Source organism: Anticarsia gemmatalis, chromosome 8 (genome assembly GCF_050436995.1).
Source record: "Anticarsia gemmatalis isolate Benzon Research Colony breed Stoneville strain chromosome 8, ilAntGemm2 primary, whole genome shotgun sequence".
Classification (NCBI taxonomy): domain Eukaryota; kingdom Metazoa; phylum Arthropoda; class Insecta; order Lepidoptera; family Erebidae; genus Anticarsia; species Anticarsia gemmatalis.
The window spans coordinates 6917992-6938205 of record NC_134752.1 but is presented as its reverse complement, the minus strand read 5'-3'; the positions used below and the strand labels follow the sequence as shown (position 1 = coordinate 6938205).

The window sequence follows — 20214 nt, the reverse complement described above, 5'->3', positions numbered from 1 at the left end:
TTAAGGCATTCGAGGACGGTTGTCTTTGAAGCATTTTTTTGGGTATAAATATCATTTTAAACATTTAAACAATTATGACACCGCAGAGAAGTAATATCGACGTGTAATCATTTCAAATTTGAACTTAATTCTTCAACGAGGAGTACTCAAATATTGGCCTTGAAAACTTTCCTGATTTTTTTTCTATTCACCCCGCGAATTCTATTCACCCCGTTTTACGGTACCACAGAAAAGCCGTGCTTTCACATTTTAGCACTATCTGTGTACCTGCAAAATTATATGACAGCTATGACAGCTGGCCTCACCTGACTGATATGCAATGTCAATGACAGGTTCACAACTATAAGAAATTGATTGTTATGAAATAAATAAAAACCTCATTTTACTCAGTTTTGTGAAAATTTATTATGAATTTTCAGTTGAGCCCACTTAATACTATACGTGCCAACTATAACACATTCCATTTGAAATGTTTTACTATCGATGATCCTGTTTCAATATCACTATTGTTTTTGAATGACGTGTAATGTTTCCAACGGCGGACACTGAGGATATTTCGCAGGTCACGTCATTAACAACAAAGTCGGGTGCTGCTAGCGATGCCCAAGACTCGGTTGAAAATACTCAAGTCGCAACACAACAGAGTAACCGGGAGTTAACCCTCAACATGTTAATCAAGGAGATGGTCTTTTGTATAGCCCTGGCTCTGACTACTTATGGAGCCCTACACAACACGTAAGCCTCTAATTATTATTTTTTAATAAGTTAATATGATATAAGATATATTATTAACAGACAATGTTTGAAGAGGTGTCACTGAATAAGCAACAAGTTATTGAATTCTTGTTTACTTCACAGTTTGAAGCCTTACAAATGTAACAGGACAATTTTGCACTCCTATAGATTACAATTTAAGATAAATGTACTGTTATTACAGCACATTTTATCTTTGTTTTATTTTTGATAAATATTGTGATTAATAAAAGCTAAACTACAAATTGTTGTGTAATAAATCATATTTGTTTTAGACCAACAAAAATATCGAAGCATCCTCAAGCAATTAGATTCTTCAAATCGGATTCAATAGTTCGCGATTGGTACCGAGGACAACTTAGCAGTGCACTAGCCGGTGTAAACAGAGCAGATGTGTCCTTTGTAATGTACTATGCCCCTTGGGATGCTGAGTCTCAGTATGTCAGGGGAGAGTTTGAGAAAGCCGCCTTAGTTTTAAAAGATCGTGTAAGTATTTGGTACATTTAAAGACATTACTTTTTTATTAACACCTCTTGTCTATATTCTATGTATAAAAAAAATATTAAAAGTATGCTATTGCTATAAAAATAACTTTTACATAATAAAAAAATGCACTCAAATATCTATAGTTCAGTATACTATGTGCTTCAGACATATTGTAGATTGCTGAGATAACAAACCCATTAATTATGAAAGAGTTGATTTATTTTAAACCATAATTCAATGTACATAAAGTAGAATTTACAATTATCTTTTTGAATAAGACTTATTAGCGAATTTGGGAGTGAGATAAGAAGAAATATAAATAAACCAATGTGTTGTGTCATTATTTTGTTCCAGGTTTTGTTTTCTGCAATCAATTGTTGGAATCCAGGAAGTGAATGTAGACTACAGAACAATAAAATACCTTCTTGGCCCATTTTGATGGTATACACAACTATCTCAAGAGGTGTCCTATATAAAGGTATGATACAATCACTTGTAAATTCAAATCAATCAATTCTGTGATACAATTTGCATAGCCTCAGGGATTTTTTTAGTAATATTCTTAAAATTAAACCATTATTTAAGCCAAATAATTCCAATCCTGTATACTGAAGGTACAGTAAATTCATTTACTGCTACTTTTGAATTTAGATGTATGAATAAGGCACTGTTAAAATATGTATTATGTTATAATTATAAATTAATCTAATAACTAATCAAGGTAAACTGTTATTGCACAGCTACAGTACCAAATATAGAGCAGATAAATTCCCAATTTGCAATAATTTTTACAATAGTCTCCCTTTATGTTTAATATCTTTATTTTATTGTATTTAAAACTAGTTTGAAGAAGAAACTCACATTTGAACAATTAATTTAGTTTGATCAGGAATAGATCTTTGTCATTCCTAAAATAATTGTGTCATCAAATAGTTTGGAACTAACCCAAGAGTTGTGTTGCTCAATAATGTCACTGTAAAATTGTTTACTTAATCTTAAAATGCGCATGTGGTACCATGGATGGCACAATGTGTTCGAATCTCACACAATATAAAAAAAATAGAATGAAAGGTTCCCTTTCATTCAATTTTTCACTGGCGAAAATAAAAATAAAAATTAAATCTTGTGATAGCTAGTAGTAGGGATTTAAAAAACGATGCCACTAAGAAAGTTTCTATCAAAATAAAAATTTAAGTTTATAGGTATTATTTTCATTTTTTTTTCTATTCTGTAGGTCCAAGAGATGCATATAGTATGGTAAACTTCTTAGAGTTAATGATGAGGCCACTGAAAAGAGTATCATCATCAGAAGATTTAGTGAATTTACTCTCTTATTGTGATGTAAGTATAAAATTATAAACTATACTGCTTAGATGACAGTTATACTAAGTTAAACGTAACTTATTTATTTTTTTATCAATATATTTTAACTAGTTTTAAATTAAAAGATGTACATTTTGTAGGTACAATTTAGGTGGCATTAAATAATACCAATTTTACTTCACAGTATTGGTATATCATTTACATATCAAACAATACACACATTTTCTCAACAGTCATGTTTTTCATTTAACATTGAAACATACCTATTGTCTATCATTCTTCATACATCATTATTATTTGCAGGCCGTTGCAGTTGGATACACTCCATTAATAGATACCTCGAAGTATTACAACGTTTGGTACACAGTTGCATTGAAAATACGTGAAGCAGACACTTTGGGTGAAATATGTTTCGCATCGGTGACGTCAGAAGAGTTGGCCGTCGACCTCGGAGTGGAAAGCGTGCCGAACGCTCGCCTTATGTTGTGGAATGATACCAAGGTTTGTACACCCGTATTTTATGCTTAACGTCCCGAAGTTGAAAGATCAATGGGTATTCATTATTATTTTATTGACGTTGGGCTGCTTCTAGAAATGCAAGAATATGTGTTATTTAATAAAATATAAAAATATTGTATAATATTGTGCAATACGCCTTATTATGCAACATTATTAATGACCTGCGTGCGGCTTTACGCATAAACTAGGTACAATAGACAGTGAACATAATATGTTACCTGCTTAAGTGCCTACATGGAAAAATACATACATGCGTCCATAATTCTACAATCCGGTAATAAAATTGCGAATTTATCAGTGATTCTCGTTGAGATTGTAGCAGTTTCAACACTATATCGATAGATGGCGCTGGATGTTTCAAAAATCAATTTAACTTTGTTGATTCGTGAAAGATTATTCAAATACGATTGATAAAGCCTAATTCGTGTTTTGTGTATTGACTAATAAAAATGTCAGTGAATTAAACTTACTTTGATAAGATTACTTAGATTGCTGAAATTAAAATAGTGGCACGTGGGTATGTGGATATCTACATTCATAAAGTCACGTGTCTCATCACATTTGCGCAGTATTCTTTAACATTACAATGATACTTTATAATATCTACTTATCATGATTCTACGTTACATTATCTTTCTGTTCTACCCTCATAATTCTGTATGCAATATCATGCATATACTGTGTATAGCGGTAACTGACAACTCAATTATAATTTACGACTATTTTAAGACTTTGGAAGCCAGCAACAACAAGTAATAACGAATAAGCCAAAATGATTGATTAAATTTGAATCGCTATATCTAAAACAAAGTAAATTAATCACAATGGCTTATATACCAAAGTGAACTGACTTTATGTATGCTTTCGCTTTACTTCTTTTATATGAAAAGTCTATATTTGATATACCTATGGTGTACACTCAAAGTTCTCTGCGACAGAAATCGGCCATGCCGGTTTTTTGCGGTGTGCAGCGGTTAATTGAGGTCAAAAGTGTACCCAATTAATATTATATCGCATATTATAAAATATAATTATAATATGCGATATAATATTAATAAATCAGCGTTACGAAGGATTAATCTTCAAGGCATAGAATTCTTTGATACTTATTACTATAGTCCAGAAATGAATGCATTGGATAAATACTGTTAACTATTGGATATTACTGTATTAATTTAAATTTATTTCACTATAGGAATACATATCACGCGACGGAGACATCCAAGCATGGAACGACTCGTCGCTAATGCAGTGGATATTGGAGAACTTCTCACAGCCAGTACAGAGGATAGTACCGATGTGGAGGAAAGCGTTCAGCTTCGAGAAATACGTCGACGGCAATCCTATACTTATGCTGTTCACGCCGCTTAACCCTTTGTATGAACAACTACCGGCTTACGCACTGGTAATGTGATATTTTTATTAGAATGTTTTTTTTTATAGTTAGGGTCTTTTTGTCGAATAATTTTACTGTTATTACAATAATTTCTGTAGGTATGGTGCTGGCAACTTAAATAATATGTTTATAAATACTTACACATTATAATAGACTGAACTGACAGTTTTTTAAAATCTCGTAATCCAATCAGAATGGTCGAAAATCAAGGCCCAATCCTAGGCTTAAGGCCTAAATTATTAAAACAAGGAAGTAACATAATTTAGTACTCAATTGTATTTGCTTTGTTCCAGTTAAGGGAAGTAGCGATGGAGTATTACAACTGTAAAAACAATGACAGCAGTCAATGGACATCGGAACTAGTAAAATTACAACAAGTTCAAAGGTTACTCTATCAACAGAAGAATTTCACAAAGTTTTGTCAAGAGTTCAAGTTTAAGGCGCCTGTCAAAAAACATAGTATTTTTAAGAAAGAAGTAGAGTCACAAAATAATAAATATCCTTGGTACAACACTACGCAAAAGAATCAGAAAAGTGGTGTGTTCAATTTCCTTTTGAAAAGAGGTTTTACTATGTCCAAAGATATGGAGAGTGTTGATGATAATTCTCAGATATTGTCTATGCTGGACTGGCTACAGGAATGTAGTTTGAAGACATTACCAGCTGAAAGGAGTTTTTATGAGAATTATGATCAATGCCAAACTTTTGAAGAGAATTTTGTATATGAACCTGTCATATCCACAGCACAGGAAGAGTAAGTAATATACACATAAAAATATTTTAATAGCCTATAAGATTATCTGTTTAAATAAAGGTACTTTATATTAAGGCGATAAGATACGGAATGTGAAAAAACCTAAAACATGATGATGACACTTTCGAAGATATGATGTGAGACGCTTTTAATTGATATAAATATTATTAATCTATTGATCAATCTATGTTGAGTTCAAGGTTTGGATTAAGGATGTAAACAATTTTTACGAAATCACATCCATATACTTGTTTATTATTAATTATTATTGTGGAAAGTATGTTTTTCTTTATATGTTTTATTTGAGAAAAACAAAATTCATTAAATGAATTCCCAACAGAAATTCTAGCGAAATAAAGTCACTTATATTCAGACTCTCATAACGCCTATATATTTATATATATATTTATTTTACACGCCTATACATATATTTTATTGCATATTATTGATATTTTATGAGTTGCTGCTGTATTTTTTTGCCATTTTCGAGTACTATTGTTAATTTATATTGCTATAGCAAAAGTTATATTGAAAATATTAATCATTTTCAGAATAGAGACAACAATGCTGCCATTAGAAGACGATCCTTTATCCCCTGACAATTTAATACAAGATGGTGTCAAACACTTTTGTAAAATAATGCGTTTCGCTATGGAGTTCGGTCCTTCTATTTTAACCGGGAGCCAATCAGATGAGAGACATAATATGACGCAGATCCACGGGCTGTCTTGTGCTCATAACTTTAGCTTGCACATGATAGCCGTGGACAGTGTACGCAATCATCACTTCGCCGAATCACTCGGCATAGATATTAGTAATAAGAAAGATATGACTGCTGTTGTTATATTGGACAGTAAGGTAATTATTCTATTAATGTAAATAAAAATAGGATACCTTAAACTGTGACATTACTTTTTTACTCGCAATACGTTATCCTATATTCTAAACCTAACTTTATTGCTGCAGAAAGTACCTAAGACTCCTTTTATTACTACGTTGACGTCGGGAAAGCAATGAATGTATCTGAATATACAATTATCTATAGGACATTGCGCAGCGACCCAGGAGAGCTCGCCGGTTTTCCTATGTAATACGCAATCGACAGTGCGCTCTACCGACGTACGCTCAGCGTAGGAGAAAGGGAAGACTTAGGACGTTAAGTTAAAGTAATCTATGTATTTTTCAGCATGAAAGCCAGTACTTATTATCAGAAGACTACAACGCCAAATCAATAAGAGAATTTATATATAACTTTACAAGTAAGAAGTTGAAGCGATCTCTCCGCACGCACGTGGACGACGCCGCGCACACGCACTACTTCGGCTCAGACGGCGCCACCGAACAGATGGGCATCAGTGGTGACTCTGTACATATCACGGACCTCACCACTAGGACTTTTAGGAGAATAGTCAGGACGCCTGGCACGGTAAGTTGCGTTTTATTTCAGTTGTATGATGTTGATAATTATTAGGAAATGAAATTAATTTCAATGAAAAGACAAGCGTCACATTTAAGTACAAGTCTTAGTGGTCTTGTTTATGAATATACACGTAGCGGTTTGTATGTTTCCTAATTAGATGTCAGCTTTTACGTAGGTACATGCACGTATACTGACGTATACGCTCGTATACGAAGATACAGAGTAAGAATAGTATGGATGTGAAGCTGATAGATTTTATTACAAGTTCATACATACTATAATGCGATAAGACTTTTCCCCGACCTAATATTTTTAGTACCTCATAGTTCGATGCAAAAATATACCTATTTGACACTTCTGATAAGAAGCTGCTTGTTTTCTTCTTAATCTTCAGTTGACATTTAATGACTTGTCCGTCAGATGACAATAGTATGCGTGTGTGGCGGTGCGTGCAGCGCGCTCACGAGCCGTGCGCTGTTGTCGGCGGCGCGGCTGCTGGCGTCCACCGGCCTCGTCCTACGCGCCGCCAGGCTGGACGCGCTGCGACACGACCTGCCGTGGCACTACACCGTGCAACACTACCCTACCATACTTGTATTCACATCACGCAGGTAATCATTGCAATTATATTATTACCATTAAAAGATCCATGAGGCCAATTTTTTTTAGGATAGTTAATATTATAATAAGTTTCCTCCCGTTTTCGACAATCATCCCAGTTTTTCACCGTACTTAGAGGGGTAATTTCCTTTCCAACCATAGACTATAGCAAATATCCTATGAAACAATCCGCTAAAAATGACTAACTAACCAATAGTCTAATCTACAAGTGGTGTAATTATTCTTACAGTTCGTATAACGCTTTGTAAATGTTCCCAGGCCCGGCGAGGCGGATAGTAAGTCTTACCCGAGCGGAGAGCGAGTGACGGCGGCGGGCGTGGTGGCGCTGGCGCTGCGCTCTCTCCCCGCGCCTGAACACTTGCGTGTGCGACTTGTACTCTGCTCTGCCGTACAGGTAAACAAACAGTTACAATTAATTTATAGACATTTCATTGGTCCTCAACATTATCAAAATTGATTAACACAGCAAGCAAATTCTTTTACCAGTGTGCTTATGTTCATCTCTCTTATTTTAAACCGTTATTGCCCCACTGCTGGGCAAGGGTCTACTTCCAAACCATGAAGGCATTAGGCCTTGAGTCCACCATATCCAACTCTTATACTTATTTTTATTCTGTTACAGAACTACAATGAAAGAAAAACATGTCTGAGAGACATCAAAGAGCACGTGACGACACTCATCGGCAGGAACCTCAAGTACTGGCGGCGGGCGCAAGACAGAGAGCTTAGGGAAGCCTTACTTAAAAGACTGCAACATTTACACACACTCTCGTTCCACATAAGTTTATTCCACATAACAGATCTCAACGCAAATAGTGTAAAACAGACATTATTATTAAATACATTAAGTGTATTATCTAAGAACTGGAACATAGATATCTCAGTGTTAAGCAAAAATGCCACAACATCATCACAACGGATGCGAAGTTGATATTAGTTATTTCTATGTAAATAGTGTACATTGCTCATATAGAATGTAACTATGTTATTTATTTTTGAAGCCAAGTACTATTAAACGTTGAAAACAAATGTCTTAATCTAGCCTTTTTATTACCTATCTTACCTTGAAGATTTACGATTGTGCCGAAAGTAGGTTGCACAAAGACGCATGAAAATGTACTGCGTATTTAATGGTGACACATAACTTCATTGTTATGCTTGAATAAGTGATGCATTTATACGCATACATTTATATTATACAATTGTTTTTGATGCTGGCAGCGCTTAGGCCCTACGAACGTGCGAGCTCGTATACGTTCGTACGTATTCTATGAATAGCTTGTACGTTCGAACGCACACTTACACCTGTGTCTATTATACAGAGTGCCTAATAAAAAAGAAAATAATGAAAGCAAACATTTTATTGAAACGTTTAAAACTCAACATCTGTTCCGAAGAAGGAGAGCGTGTTTTGTTTAGTGTTCCTGCGCCAACCGCGGACCACGCTCAGCACAGTCGATATCGACTTCTTTACGTACGTACCTGTGAATGAAACAGTAGGTATTACTGCATTGGCTGATTCAGAATATTATTCTTTCTTGTGACTTCACCCGGATATTGTAAAAAGTAATGACCTTAGTTTATTTGTATATACTTTTCCTTAATTCATTACCTGTTCTGTAGCGGATAAAGGAACATGATCCAAAAAATATAGGTATATAAATCTACGTACATAGTTTTGTGTGTATACTAGTTAGGTACCTATTCGTTAACGGTATTCAGATAGATCAATGACATTATAAGAAGGAGCTTTAATAAATAACATACGTGCGTAGGTAGTCTGTGCATGTTATTTATTAAAGCTTTATATATTTATTGTAGCCGAATAGCCCTGTAAGCGGTTTCTATTTTTATCATCCAGAATAGTTATCTGTAATACACTAGGCGTTGTAAAGCTTGTAAACAAATGTTATATGATACACCGAATTAGTTATCTTGCTTTTTATTAATATCCGGTTCGAACTAGAATCGATAATGTACAACTATAGACACCATATAAAAAGGTACTTACTGAGTACATCAGTGTCTGTGTAGTTTGGGAACATTTGATGGTACGGCCTAAGAAGGAATACTAGATCGATCCCTACTACTCCTGATACGTAGTCACTCAATGTCCCAGCCACCCTTTCGTCGCTGCTGCTTTGATGTACCTGCAAGTTTACCATGAACTTAACTGTATCATTTGAGCAGCTATAAAATCTACGCATGACGACTTCAGGACAGAATATCTGATAAAGGTGTCTAATCACGTTTTAAAGTCTACGATCGCTTGATAAAAAGCTTGTTCCGGCATTGTGGAATTACCTGCATTCCTATAGTTAACGAATATTTCTATAGATTTTTAAATGTAATTGTGACAAACCTCATAAAGCCTGCCATCGGCTAGACGAGATTTTCTAGCTGCGTATTCACCGATTTCTTGCAGAGTTCGGTAGTTGCTCGGTTGACGTAATGAGTATCGCCATGGATACAAAATATATTCCTGAAAAAAGGCAGCTTTTGGCAGTTCCTACTATAAAACTCAATGGCCTACTGTTGGGCAAGAGTCTCCACCGATTATCCGGAACAAAAGAGTGCCAGGTATAACATTGATGTCGCACATGGTAAAACTGTAGATAATAAGAAAATAAAATTCGAACGAAACACACTCGGGTTTTCCCTTAATGACTGTATATTTATCACTTGTTATTGATCACAGGAAACAATTCATTTTTACGTGATTAATTCACCAACCTTTCTAGGTACGAGACTGACGTGTAGGTGTATCGCCAAATCTATATACGTGCCTAGTTTGTCAACGTAATATCGTATTGCCTTTGCTTCAGCCGTAGAAAAGGGCTTTGATCCGGGAAAGTATTGGGAACATTTTTGTGGAGTTTTACGAACATCATCTGTAAATAATCATATCGAGGTAGAAAAGGTAGCTCACCTTTTTATAGAACCCTGCTGAAAAGAGGTAGTTAATATACAAACGTTAACGTTAACTGCATTTCAATATTGTGGTCCATAAAACATAGAGGTCCTAATTATTTACTACATCCTGTATGTATGAATTGTGATGTAAAATAGTCACGTGTCAGGTTGCTTGGTACATTATTTTCATGATAACATTTATTAAGATTATTATCTAAACTGGTATTATCGACTGCAACTGACCTTGCCAATGATAAGCGAAATTGCGATTGATATGTGTCCCGAAACATGGCGCCTGTCCCGGCTCCTTGTCTACATTTTTATGCCACTCTCTGGGACGGGTCACAGACCTCACGGTGTCGTTCTTCAGCCACATCATCGGCTCTACCGGTTGGCGCGATCTTAGACTTTGCGTAAATGCAATGCCATCCGGATTAGCCATCGGGATAAGATACCTATTCAAGAAAAAAAAGGGTTACGTTAATACGTACTAATTGGTTCTAGTCCAAACCCAAAGCACAAACCAAATTTTACACTATAAACTTAATAGCGGTATATCTAGAATTTGAATCGCTTGAACTTCTAATTTCAGTCATTAAGTTAATATTACTGAATGGATATGACCTACCAGTTAGGTAATATAATGCTAATTGTACCTACCAGTCATAATCATTAAAGAATGGTGTTTGATAGCTTGCATCATAAAGTAATTTATGCGATAGCTCCAATATCGCATTTGGTGCACCCCAAGCCATTGCGTCTAAGCCTGCATTTTGGAAACACAATTAATTTTGTTAACTATATATTGGATACTAGAACATTAGTAACAGTTATTTTGTTTATTGTACCTACTGTACTTACCCCCTATTATTAATATGCCCGCTTTTCTACTTTGCCTGTCGCTACGTAACTCAACAGCCAAAATACTTCGATTTTCGCTAGTGTGTGGCGGCAACTCATGCAGGGTAACTACATCTGGATCATTTTTAGCGAACATCTTCAATGCATTCTCCAACGAGTTGTAGTCTACATATTGGTCATATTTAAGGCCATCTTCTACACTTCTTATTGTCCTTACTTTAGATCCAGACCTGTGATCATAAATTCAAATATGTCTTTAATAAAAGTTATTGCTAAACGTGTATTGATATAGAATGCAAGGATAGGATACTTATTTGTACGGTAACTATCGTAATCTTTGCACTAACGTTTAACAATTTCACAAGCTATTATACAAAGGACTCACATCTCAAAATTTCGTGGCGGGAATAAAAACATGAAAAGAGCCCCGAGAAAGTACATGGTGGCAACCATGTAAACTTTTATCTGCAAAAGCATTTTGTAGACAAAAATAACGATATATACAAAATACTGACAACAAGTGAAGTGAACTTTATGTGACAGTATGATTTTATGAGGAACAACAAAAAGTTCCTTATAAGCAGTTTTAATATGAGCTCATAGAAGTAAAACGTCAATGGTTGCAGCTGTCGAAATAAATCTTCAGATTTACATACTGCAATTGATAACATTGTATTATTTCAGTGTCATGATGATCTACATCTGCTAAGACACCCTGTATGTGTTTTTATGTTTTATATAGTGTGTCTCGAGTGTTCAACCGAGTGTTTAAATAAAATAATACGTACTCAAGTTCCTGGCCACTCATATGCTATTTTTTATGATCTATCCTGAAATCTGAATGATATAATATACGTCAAAGGAGGCACCATGCTATGTCAAAATATGAATATTTCGTTATCATGAAAACTTATGGATTTTTGATAATAATATTAGGTTTTATACAAATTGTTTTCTGCAACCATGACCTCAATATTACCGATGATTTGTACTCTCAATGTCCCGTCCAATGTAAGTAATATAAACATAAATATATAGAAAAGCTTTGATTACGGCCAGCATTTAAATCTACTAAATAAAATCTATATTTTCAATTATAACGATTCTCTCTCTCTGCCAGTTTTCCGGCGGAAAAGAGCCCTTGGGGATTACACACGGTGGGGAGCTAATCAAGCCACTACAAATGAATTTCTAGTGAAGGTATTAGATGAAGAGTTGACCACGTCCAATACGCAGAAGATCGTTGCTATCAATATTATGCCTCTAACAGAAGACGGTGACCGAATAATAATAGGGGGTGTCAGCATTCCTTCACCGACAACGTTGATGTCAACTACAGTCGAGACTCGGGATTATACACGTTTCGTTCCTCCGACTACAACACCGAGCCCCATTGAAGAACGGTACATCGCACCTGTTTCTCATGGTGGTATAGCTACTCCAAATTCAGTCCTACGTTCACTAGAACCGAGAGGTAATAATTTTTCCAAAGTTTACATTGCTTTAATTAATTAAACTTTCTATGAAAATAAATATAATTAAATGTATTATTAAGGTTACTATTCACAACGGGACGACAGTCCACCTGCGAGCCCACAGTTCATAGCACGAACACCAACATTGGTGGCAAGACAGTATGCGCCTGTTGAACCAGTCGCGTTTGCTCACCGGACTAGTATTGCTCCATTGACTCCTCCTACAATACCACAAATATTTAGTGTGAGTACGTTTTAAATACATAAGTTATCTTTTGTTAGATTTAATTGATTACTTAAACTAATGTAGGTATATCTTAATAGACTTTTAGAATTCCAACACGTACCCAGCCTTTCGCAAACACAATTCCGGTTAGGACTAACTCTGATTTCGTAAGTTTTGGAAAATATCAACCATTTGAAGATGAAACCAGTACTCCAGGGTACTTAATATCTAGAACACGAACAAGCCAATCCATTCCGGGAAGAACAACCGAGTTTGAATTTACAAGTAAGTTCGATGAAACTCAAGAATTTCCACCTACTACCAAAAAAATTATAGAGGACATACAAAGAAGAAATGAAAAAGATGAAACATCATACAACATGATGTTTTACAATGATGAGGATACTATTAGTGGCAAGAAAGAAGATCAAGAGAGCGCTGACAGTGAATACGATAAAAAAGACTTAGCGGAGGATGTCGCAGAAGATTTTTCTGATTCCAGAGACGCGATTGATGATGTTGGCAACAAAAATATTAGTAGCGGGAAAGAACTCCAACATTACCTTGATGATTATGTAACGGAGAATACGACAAACAAAACTGTAACTAAGGGGATTGTAGGAATACCGGGTATTGAAATAGCAACAATAAATAACGCGGTTGACAAATCACGGGAAAAGCGACGCCCTTATTGCAATTTACTAAAATTAAGACAACTTAATTTTAATTCTCCACGGACATTACCAGAGGTACTCGATTTTTTTATATTTGTGGCGTATTTGTGAGTAGTATGGTTATTATTTTTAATATTGTATTTAATCACCAGATCATTCACCAACTAAAAGTCTGGGCTGAAGATAGTCCAGTGGCAAAATGGGTAGATATCACAAGTGGGAATTTCACAACTATGGAAAATCCTATTTACATGATGATAGTAGATGACCCAAGTAGTGGACAAATTGTTACTGCGAAACAAACTGTAATGATAGTAGCTGGTAAGTTTCACATGAAATTGAAGTGTTCAGAAATTCTATTAGTCGGATCCGCTTACGTAGATCGTTTGGTGTGGTTCTGGCTATCCATCAATCAGCAATAAAATAAATATAGTAGCAACTATACTAAAAATTATGTACAAAATATCACTGTATTTCTTTTAAATGATATTCCAGGAATACAAGGTCGCGACCATCATGCCGTTGCAGCTGCTATGTATGTACTGTACCAACTAATAGAACGAAGCGATGCTCACACAGATTTGCTCACGAAGTATCGCTTTTGGGTCATCCCTGTGTTCAATCCGGACGGATACGATTATTCAATGACTTTTCCTCATGTATGTCAATTTATTATTTCCTTACCATACAGAATTACGTCGTCATATCATTGTCCTAGAAAGTCTTATAGGATTTTATTTAAAAAAAAGTTATTATTCTTCGGCAAATGATTAGAAGTTTTAATAAATTATCTTGTGTTCTAGAGGCGAGAATGGGCTAAGAATTTGCATCAATCTTGGGACGCATGTCGGGGACGTGAACCATGTAAATACTGTGAAAGTCATGGCTTACGATGTACCATACAGCCATGCTACGGTGTTAATCTTGATAGAAACTTTGAGTACCAATGGATACCTGGTATGTATGCAACGACAACCTTAACAACGGTGAACAACCGTTGTTTCGATTTTTATTTGTAGCAAATATCCAAAATAGTTAATATAATATGCTTTGGGTTGAAACACCAACGGGTTTTTTTAATAAGAATTCATCGAAGTCTCGAAGATTAGGAATAAGAGTGGAAATATCTGAAAACAATGAACTCTATTCATTTAATTTTTTTTTTCATTCTCATAATCGAGTGGAAAGCTTTCCTGTGATCGTCACTGTCCTGGGTCAATTTTAGGAAAAAGTTAAGCCAGTTGAACCTCATATTATTTTGCAGTTGAGGACTTGCGAGCTGAACATCCTTGTGGCGGACTATACGCGGGACCGCGACAGCTTAGCGAAGCGGAAACACGCGCGTTAACGCAATTTCTTCACGAGCAACGTACTCCACTTTTTACATTTATTGCCTTCAAAGAAGGAGATGTGTTGGTTAGTAAAGCCTCACTTTCGAGTATGTAAACTTGCTAGGCAATATTTGAAAGCAGAAGTAAATCGTGTCTATTATTTTTTAAATATCTTTAGGTAATCCCAATAGCTTTATTACGTTGTGCAAATACAATTTATATAGGCGTATTACGTTTATTAACTTAAGCCCTATTTATAGTTATTTAAATAAATCTAAATCATGTACTGATTAACAGCTTTTGTCCTTCTATCTACGTATTCTACATATCAATCTATATCCTTCGATCTTTATTTTAGAGTGACGTACCGTCTCACCTTCGATAAAGCTATTTAAAGAATGCCACCAAGGGTTTTTCCTTGTATACCTACTTATAATTATTTTACAGGGTATTATGTATCCGTATTCACACACAAGAAAGAAACGTGCTTTCGACCACATCTATGTTAGTACTTTATATTATAACCATTATCTTTTGAACATTCTTCTGTCTTATGAAATAGAAGCAGAGTCATCTGTGACAAATTGTATTTATTAGAGTAGATTAAGTAAATTACATATTTTTTGGAATGTAATTAGAAAAAAAAATCTTGTACAATTCAAAAAATAGTAAACCATTTTAATTGTATTAATAAATGTAATATAAATATTTGACGCTTAAATTAGCAAATGAGACGAAAGTAGCCATAGCTCTACGTAGAGTGCAAAATGTTGTTATTTCTTAATTTCTTTTTAACTGTACAGTTACAAATATATTTTTACTAGTAGAGAAATACTCTATGCTCAATAGAAAAACGAAAATTGTGTAATATTGTAGAGACAACGCGCGTCCCGAGCCGCGTCGGCTGCCTACAGCATCAGCAACCGTCCTTACATAGCTGGACAGACGTCGGAGTTTCTACGTAAGTTTGTAACGCTTCTAAGTAAGAAAGATCATAATGTTCGTTCGTTTCAGATCGCTTTATTATGTTAAGTTATAAACTTTTCAACCTATCGCACATACTTTTTACATTTTCAGAAGTTGAATATCATCATTGCAGAAGTTGTATAATTCATCGGTTTAGTGTGGGTTGTTCACAGCGTCTGTATTCTATGAAAAAACTATGATAATTCATAAATATATTGGTATCTGTTTAGGGAACTAGTTGTTTAGGAGTTTGTAAATAGAGATCTCTTTAATGATGTGTAAATCTAACATTTCTAGCGAAGAAGTAAAACAAAGCTTTATTTTTTAGCCTTGTACGCTGGCGGGATAGAAGACTGGGTGGACGGCCATCTGGGCATCGATAATACATACACGATCATGATGTTCCGACCCACAGACTCTTACAGTTCCAAACTTATTACTGAGGTATTATAATTGACTTAAACCATCAATGATTGGGTTCATTAACATATCTTCGGATAAACAAGAGATGTAGATGTATCTTTATCAAATAATCGTTAGCCGATTGATACTTGAAAAAATTTTATTGGTTTTGGCCCTGCACTTAAAGTTCGCAGTTATGTTCACAATGTCCATTGTGAATGTAGTTGTACATGGTCACTCTTTTTCACTATTTTCAGCGCATGTTGTGATTTCTTTCATAAATTTATCCACTAATCACCATTCAGGAAGTTGAAAATCGTTAACAAGTTTTTCCCCAATCATATTGTAGCAAATGTAATTGGGGAAAAACACTATAATTAGTTGCTTTACGTCTAAATATGGTATTATCAATGGATGATAGAGTTGTAGTAAGATAATGTGATTGTCTATTGATTGCTAATCTACATTCCATAACAATAAGACAACACGGTAAGCCTAGCGACGTACAGAAAATATTCTTATCGAGCTACGTTTGTATCCTTAAACTATAGAATGTTGCTATGTTGATATAACGATTCGTCAAAAAGAACGATGATAATTATAGATAAAAGGAATTTCTTACCCAGGACATTTTCTTTCTGCGAAAAACACCATTTTCTAGATACTCTGGGTTTGTATTTAGATGTATATAATATACGCATGTTTATCTCGTTACCATAGTACAAGCTTGCTTATTTTGGGATCAGATGACCGTGTAAAGTATAAACTGGAAGATTAATTTAGTATTATACTTTACAATTTGTAAATGTAGAGTATCTAGTAGCATTTGTTTAATATAAACTACTATCAGATAGGCCAGATCGTGTAAATCCATCGTAGAACAATCTCGAGGACATCATTTATCAACATAATAATTGTTAAATACATAATTTAAATGTGTATTTTCATGACCACTTTTATATTTCTAGCGTGTCGTTCACGAAACGTATGCGGCGTTGGACACATTGCTCCTGCAGAGTTTGGAGCCACTCAGTCCAGCCATGCCGCCTGTTACTATCACCAGGGCTAGTGCCAGCGAAAGTGCAGCCCCGCAGCGATTACTTTATCTCATCACTATATTCTTAATATTACTTCTTAATGGGTAATGATGTTACTAACATAATATGTATTATGAATACTTGGGTAAAGTATGGGGCTCTTGTCCTCGACGCTCCTCTTACACATTTCTTAGCCCGCACTCAGCTGGAGCTCAGTTTGTATCTAACTTCGTGAAGACTCGGGTATGTTGTGGACAGGGGCCTTTATATTTAATTTCATCAATAAGTATTTGTTGACGAGTCCTGATCCTAATAAAAAATTTAATTACATCATATTTCGTAATATTCGAATTTCTTAAGTTGACTGTAAAAACAATATTAAATTGAACTTAAATACTTTAATAATTATGTCTCATTTTATATAGCTTCTAGTGTACATGTACAATATTGTTTCAATAAATGTTTTTAGTTGAAAGTTCCGGCCCTTAGTTTTTGTTCATACACTTCATATCTCTTGATTAGAACTTCCGCATGTCGAAGCAAGGACATTTCCTTGAACGAGTGCTGTAGATTTTTTTTGAGGACTGAAATTATCGTGTTATAGATCGTAATAACCTGGTTGTATGCATGCGGAATTGTGCAAATAAATAGGTACCATTTACCAAATAAGTACCTACGCAAAATTACAACATAACTATTCTATTAAATTTAAATTTGAAATGATTGTTTTAATCGTTAAAAATACTATAATGTGCTATAATACAGGGAATTTTAATTTATGTGCTACTAAAATGCTAGTCAGTGATGGAAACGTCAAAGTTGACTGACTGATTACTATCTAATGGTAAAGTGTGGGAGAAGCATAATGGAAAATAGTATGTGGTTGACACTGTAGAAGTCTAGACTGTTATAAATAAGCATTTAATGAATACGCAAATAACATTTAGTGAGTTAAACATGTACGTTAATGTATTTTTAGTCGGTGTTATAAAAATTGCACACTATCTTACTTATCTTCATTGATTGGCAGATACGCCAATACCAGAGTTAAAAACCGATTTGTCTAAGCTCATAAATTAGGGTATTACAACTGAAAGACTTGGTTATCTTTTGTCAACGTTCATAATACAGTTTAATGCCCGTTTAAAATATACTATGTTACTAATTGATACACCTGCGACATCATCACAAAACTCTTTATAATTTTCAATGAATTGTGAAATCTCGCTTTTCGTCGTGTAGTGAATTCTGTAAAAGATTAGATTTTTATTATTATTTCGTAAGATTTTCTAAATTAATTTCCCTATACACTACTGTGTGTCCTAGATTTCTCCTTCCTCTGATATTAGAGAAAAATGAGAGAAACCTAAGGAAAGAAAATTATATTTATTTTGTGGTTGTTATATTATATGAAAAAATAATTCAAAGGGCACTTTTAATTTTTCCCCTAGATTAACTGGATTAGATTAACAATTTCCAACTTTCTGATTAGTACAGAAAAACGCTTTAGTGATCTTCTTAATTACAGAAGCGTCGTTATGAAGGTAACGGTGAATTTTATATGTACCTACCTATAGCTGGTATATCTAACGGTGGTATTTACGTCAGAGATTTATTAAATGGTATAATTAGAGTGATTTACATCTACAATACAATAGCTATCAGGTAAGTCGCGGACGTGGCCTTGACGGCTAGAGCGTCTGACGGATACCTTACTGGCCTCGGCGGAGGCGGTGGCCGGTAGACTCCTTCGATACTACAAAGGTAAACCTAAGGCCTTTCGGATATTATTTTTTATATCCGAAAACTGGGGCAATACATGTTATTCAACCAATATATATACATTTGAGGCGCCCGTAGCCAGTTGGGCCCACCGGTCGGTAAACGATCTGTGGGTTAAGCAAACCTTGGCGCAGTCATTCCATAAATGGGTCATCGCCGCGCATAGTGGTATTTGAACTGAGCATCTCCGTGCTTCGGAGGGCACGTAAAAAGTCTGTCCCCGTTGTTTTCAATTAAGATAACAGCCATGCCACGTCAATGGCCTTTCGGGCTTGAACAACTTTGACACTAGGTTGACCACTTACCATACGATTAATAGTAGTATACCATGTTCTTAAATTTAGTAAAACGTTTAACTAATTTTACACAAAAAAAATTTTGAGTTAAATATGGTAAAGAACTACATTGTAGGATTGTGATGATTTCACAAGTATCAAAGTGTTATGTGTATGTTATCATCACAGTTGCATCAAAATATCTGTGGATAATTAGGACATATTGTGAAATATGTTTGCTGTATATACCTACTATACCTACTACATTACCTCCTTATTGGAATGGTGTTGAATGGTAAATTTTTTGTGATTACTGTTATTAGATATGATAATGTAGTAAAAGCGAAGGTACCTATAGGTACATACGTAGGTAAGTAATGTTTACCAGAATTTAATAACAAGTTGACCGTAATTCTCTACAGTCGGTACTGTCGAGTATCGACATTTAAAATCTACTGCCTAAATAAGTCTTACGGATCCCGGTAGAGGCGTTTTACAGATTTTTGAGTAAAATTTCTCGATAGCTAACCGGTTGTCGGTAGACGATAGTAGTAGAGAATCCAGCTACTGAATTCGTTATATAGAAGTACTAGAGGCTGCTCGCGAAGTCGTCCGCGTGGAAACCCTTCCCGTGTAAATCCCGATCTCTCGGTAATTTTGGGATAAAAAGTAGCCTATGTGTTATTCTGGGTGTTCAGCTACTAATATGCCATCCATCGGTTCAGTAGTATTTGCGTGAAAGAGTAACAAACATCCATCCATATGATCCATACATACATATTGCATACATACATACAATGACATACATACCTATGTACCTGTACACAGGGGTGTATTTACCCTAGGGCTAGAAGGGCTATAGCCCGGGGCGGCAGGCCGCGAGGGGCGGCCCAGGGGCGGCCCAAGGGCGGCCGGTAGGCCGCCCCGAGGACTTAGGTTTGGACATTCGGAAAAGTAAAAAAAAATTAAGACGTAAGGCTAGAACGCGCCTGAGCCACCT

General features: G+C 35.2%; 3 protein-coding genes across 3 annotated transcripts; 2 read left to right on the top strand and 1 right to left on the bottom strand.

Moving 5' to 3' along the window:
- The first annotated feature begins 301 nt into the window (after positions 1-301).
- LOC142974854 (thioredoxin domain-containing protein 11) lies at positions 302-8309 on the top strand. The gene is made up of 12 exons (XM_076117417.1): positions 302-735; positions 1029-1239; positions 1594-1717; positions 2474-2580; positions 2866-3063; positions 4277-4486; positions 4771-5231; positions 5783-6089; positions 6418-6657; positions 7072-7262; positions 7531-7666; positions 7895-8309. The coding sequence occupies exons 1-12, from the start codon at positions 527-529 to the stop codon at positions 8201-8203; spliced, it is 2703 nt and encodes a 900-aa protein (XP_075973532.1). The 5' UTR covers positions 302-526; the 3' UTR covers positions 8204-8309.
- A 326-nt stretch (positions 8310-8635) lies between these two features.
- On the bottom strand, positions 8636-11854 carry LOC142974890 (zinc carboxypeptidase A 1-like). The gene is made up of 8 exons (XM_076117460.1): positions 11835-11854; positions 11047-11276; positions 10846-10951; positions 10429-10640; positions 10006-10163; positions 9635-9754; positions 9284-9422; positions 8636-8754 (listed from the first exon to the last, which is right to left on the bottom strand). Exons 1-8 carry the CDS (start codon positions 11852-11854, stop codon positions 8645-8647), a joined length of 1095 nt encoding a protein of 364 aa, XP_075973575.1. The 3' UTR covers positions 8636-8644.
- Positions 11855-11948: 94 nt separating this feature from the next.
- On the top strand, positions 11949-17509 carry LOC142974888 (uncharacterized). Its single transcript, XM_076117459.1, has 11 exons — positions 11949-12057; positions 12167-12530; positions 12615-12769; positions 13084-13496; positions 13574-13742; positions 13917-14080; positions 14225-14378; positions 14686-14837; positions 15629-15713; positions 16047-16162; positions 17089-17509. The coding sequence occupies exons 1-11, from the start codon at positions 11949-11951 to the stop codon at positions 17263-17265; spliced, it is 2058 nt and encodes a 685-aa protein (XP_075973574.1). The 3' UTR covers positions 17266-17509.
- Positions 17510-20214: the final 2705 nt, after the last annotated feature.

Bases quoted from the DNA above. Each gene is read 5' to 3' on its own strand.
- LOC142974888 (XM_076117459.1), top strand. From the start codon at position 11,949: ATGAAAACTTATGGATTTTTGATAATAATATTAGGTTTTATACAAATT. The intron at 12,531-12,614 runs TTCCAAAGTTTA...TTACTATTCACA, and splicing joins GAACCGAGAGGTAATAATTT to ACGGGACGACAGTCCACCTG. The intron at 14,081-14,224 runs GTATGTCAATTT...CTTGTGTTCTAG, and splicing joins ATTCAATGACTTTTCCTCAT to AGGCGAGAATGGGCTAAGAA.
- LOC142974890 (XM_076117460.1), bottom strand. From the start codon at position 11,854: ATGAGTGGCCAGGAACTTGA. The intron at 10,641-10,845 runs GTAGGTACAATT...TTTCTTGAATAG, and splicing joins TTCTTTAATGATTATGACTG to GTATCTTATCCCGATGGCTA. The intron at 10,164-10,428 runs GTCAGTTGCAGT...GATTATTTACAG, and splicing joins TTTCGCTTATCATTGGCAAG to ATGATGTTCGTAAAACTCCA.
- LOC142974854 (XM_076117417.1), top strand. From the start codon at position 527: ATGTTTCCAACGGCGGACACTGAGGATATTTCGCAGGTCACGTCATTA. The intron at 3,064-4,276 runs GTTTGTACACCC...ATTTCACTATAG, and splicing joins TGTTGTGGAATGATACCAAG to GAATACATATCACGCGACGG. The intron at 7,667-7,894 runs GTAAACAAACAG...ATTCTGTTACAG, and splicing joins TACTCTGCTCTGCCGTACAG to AACTACAATGAAAGAAAAAC.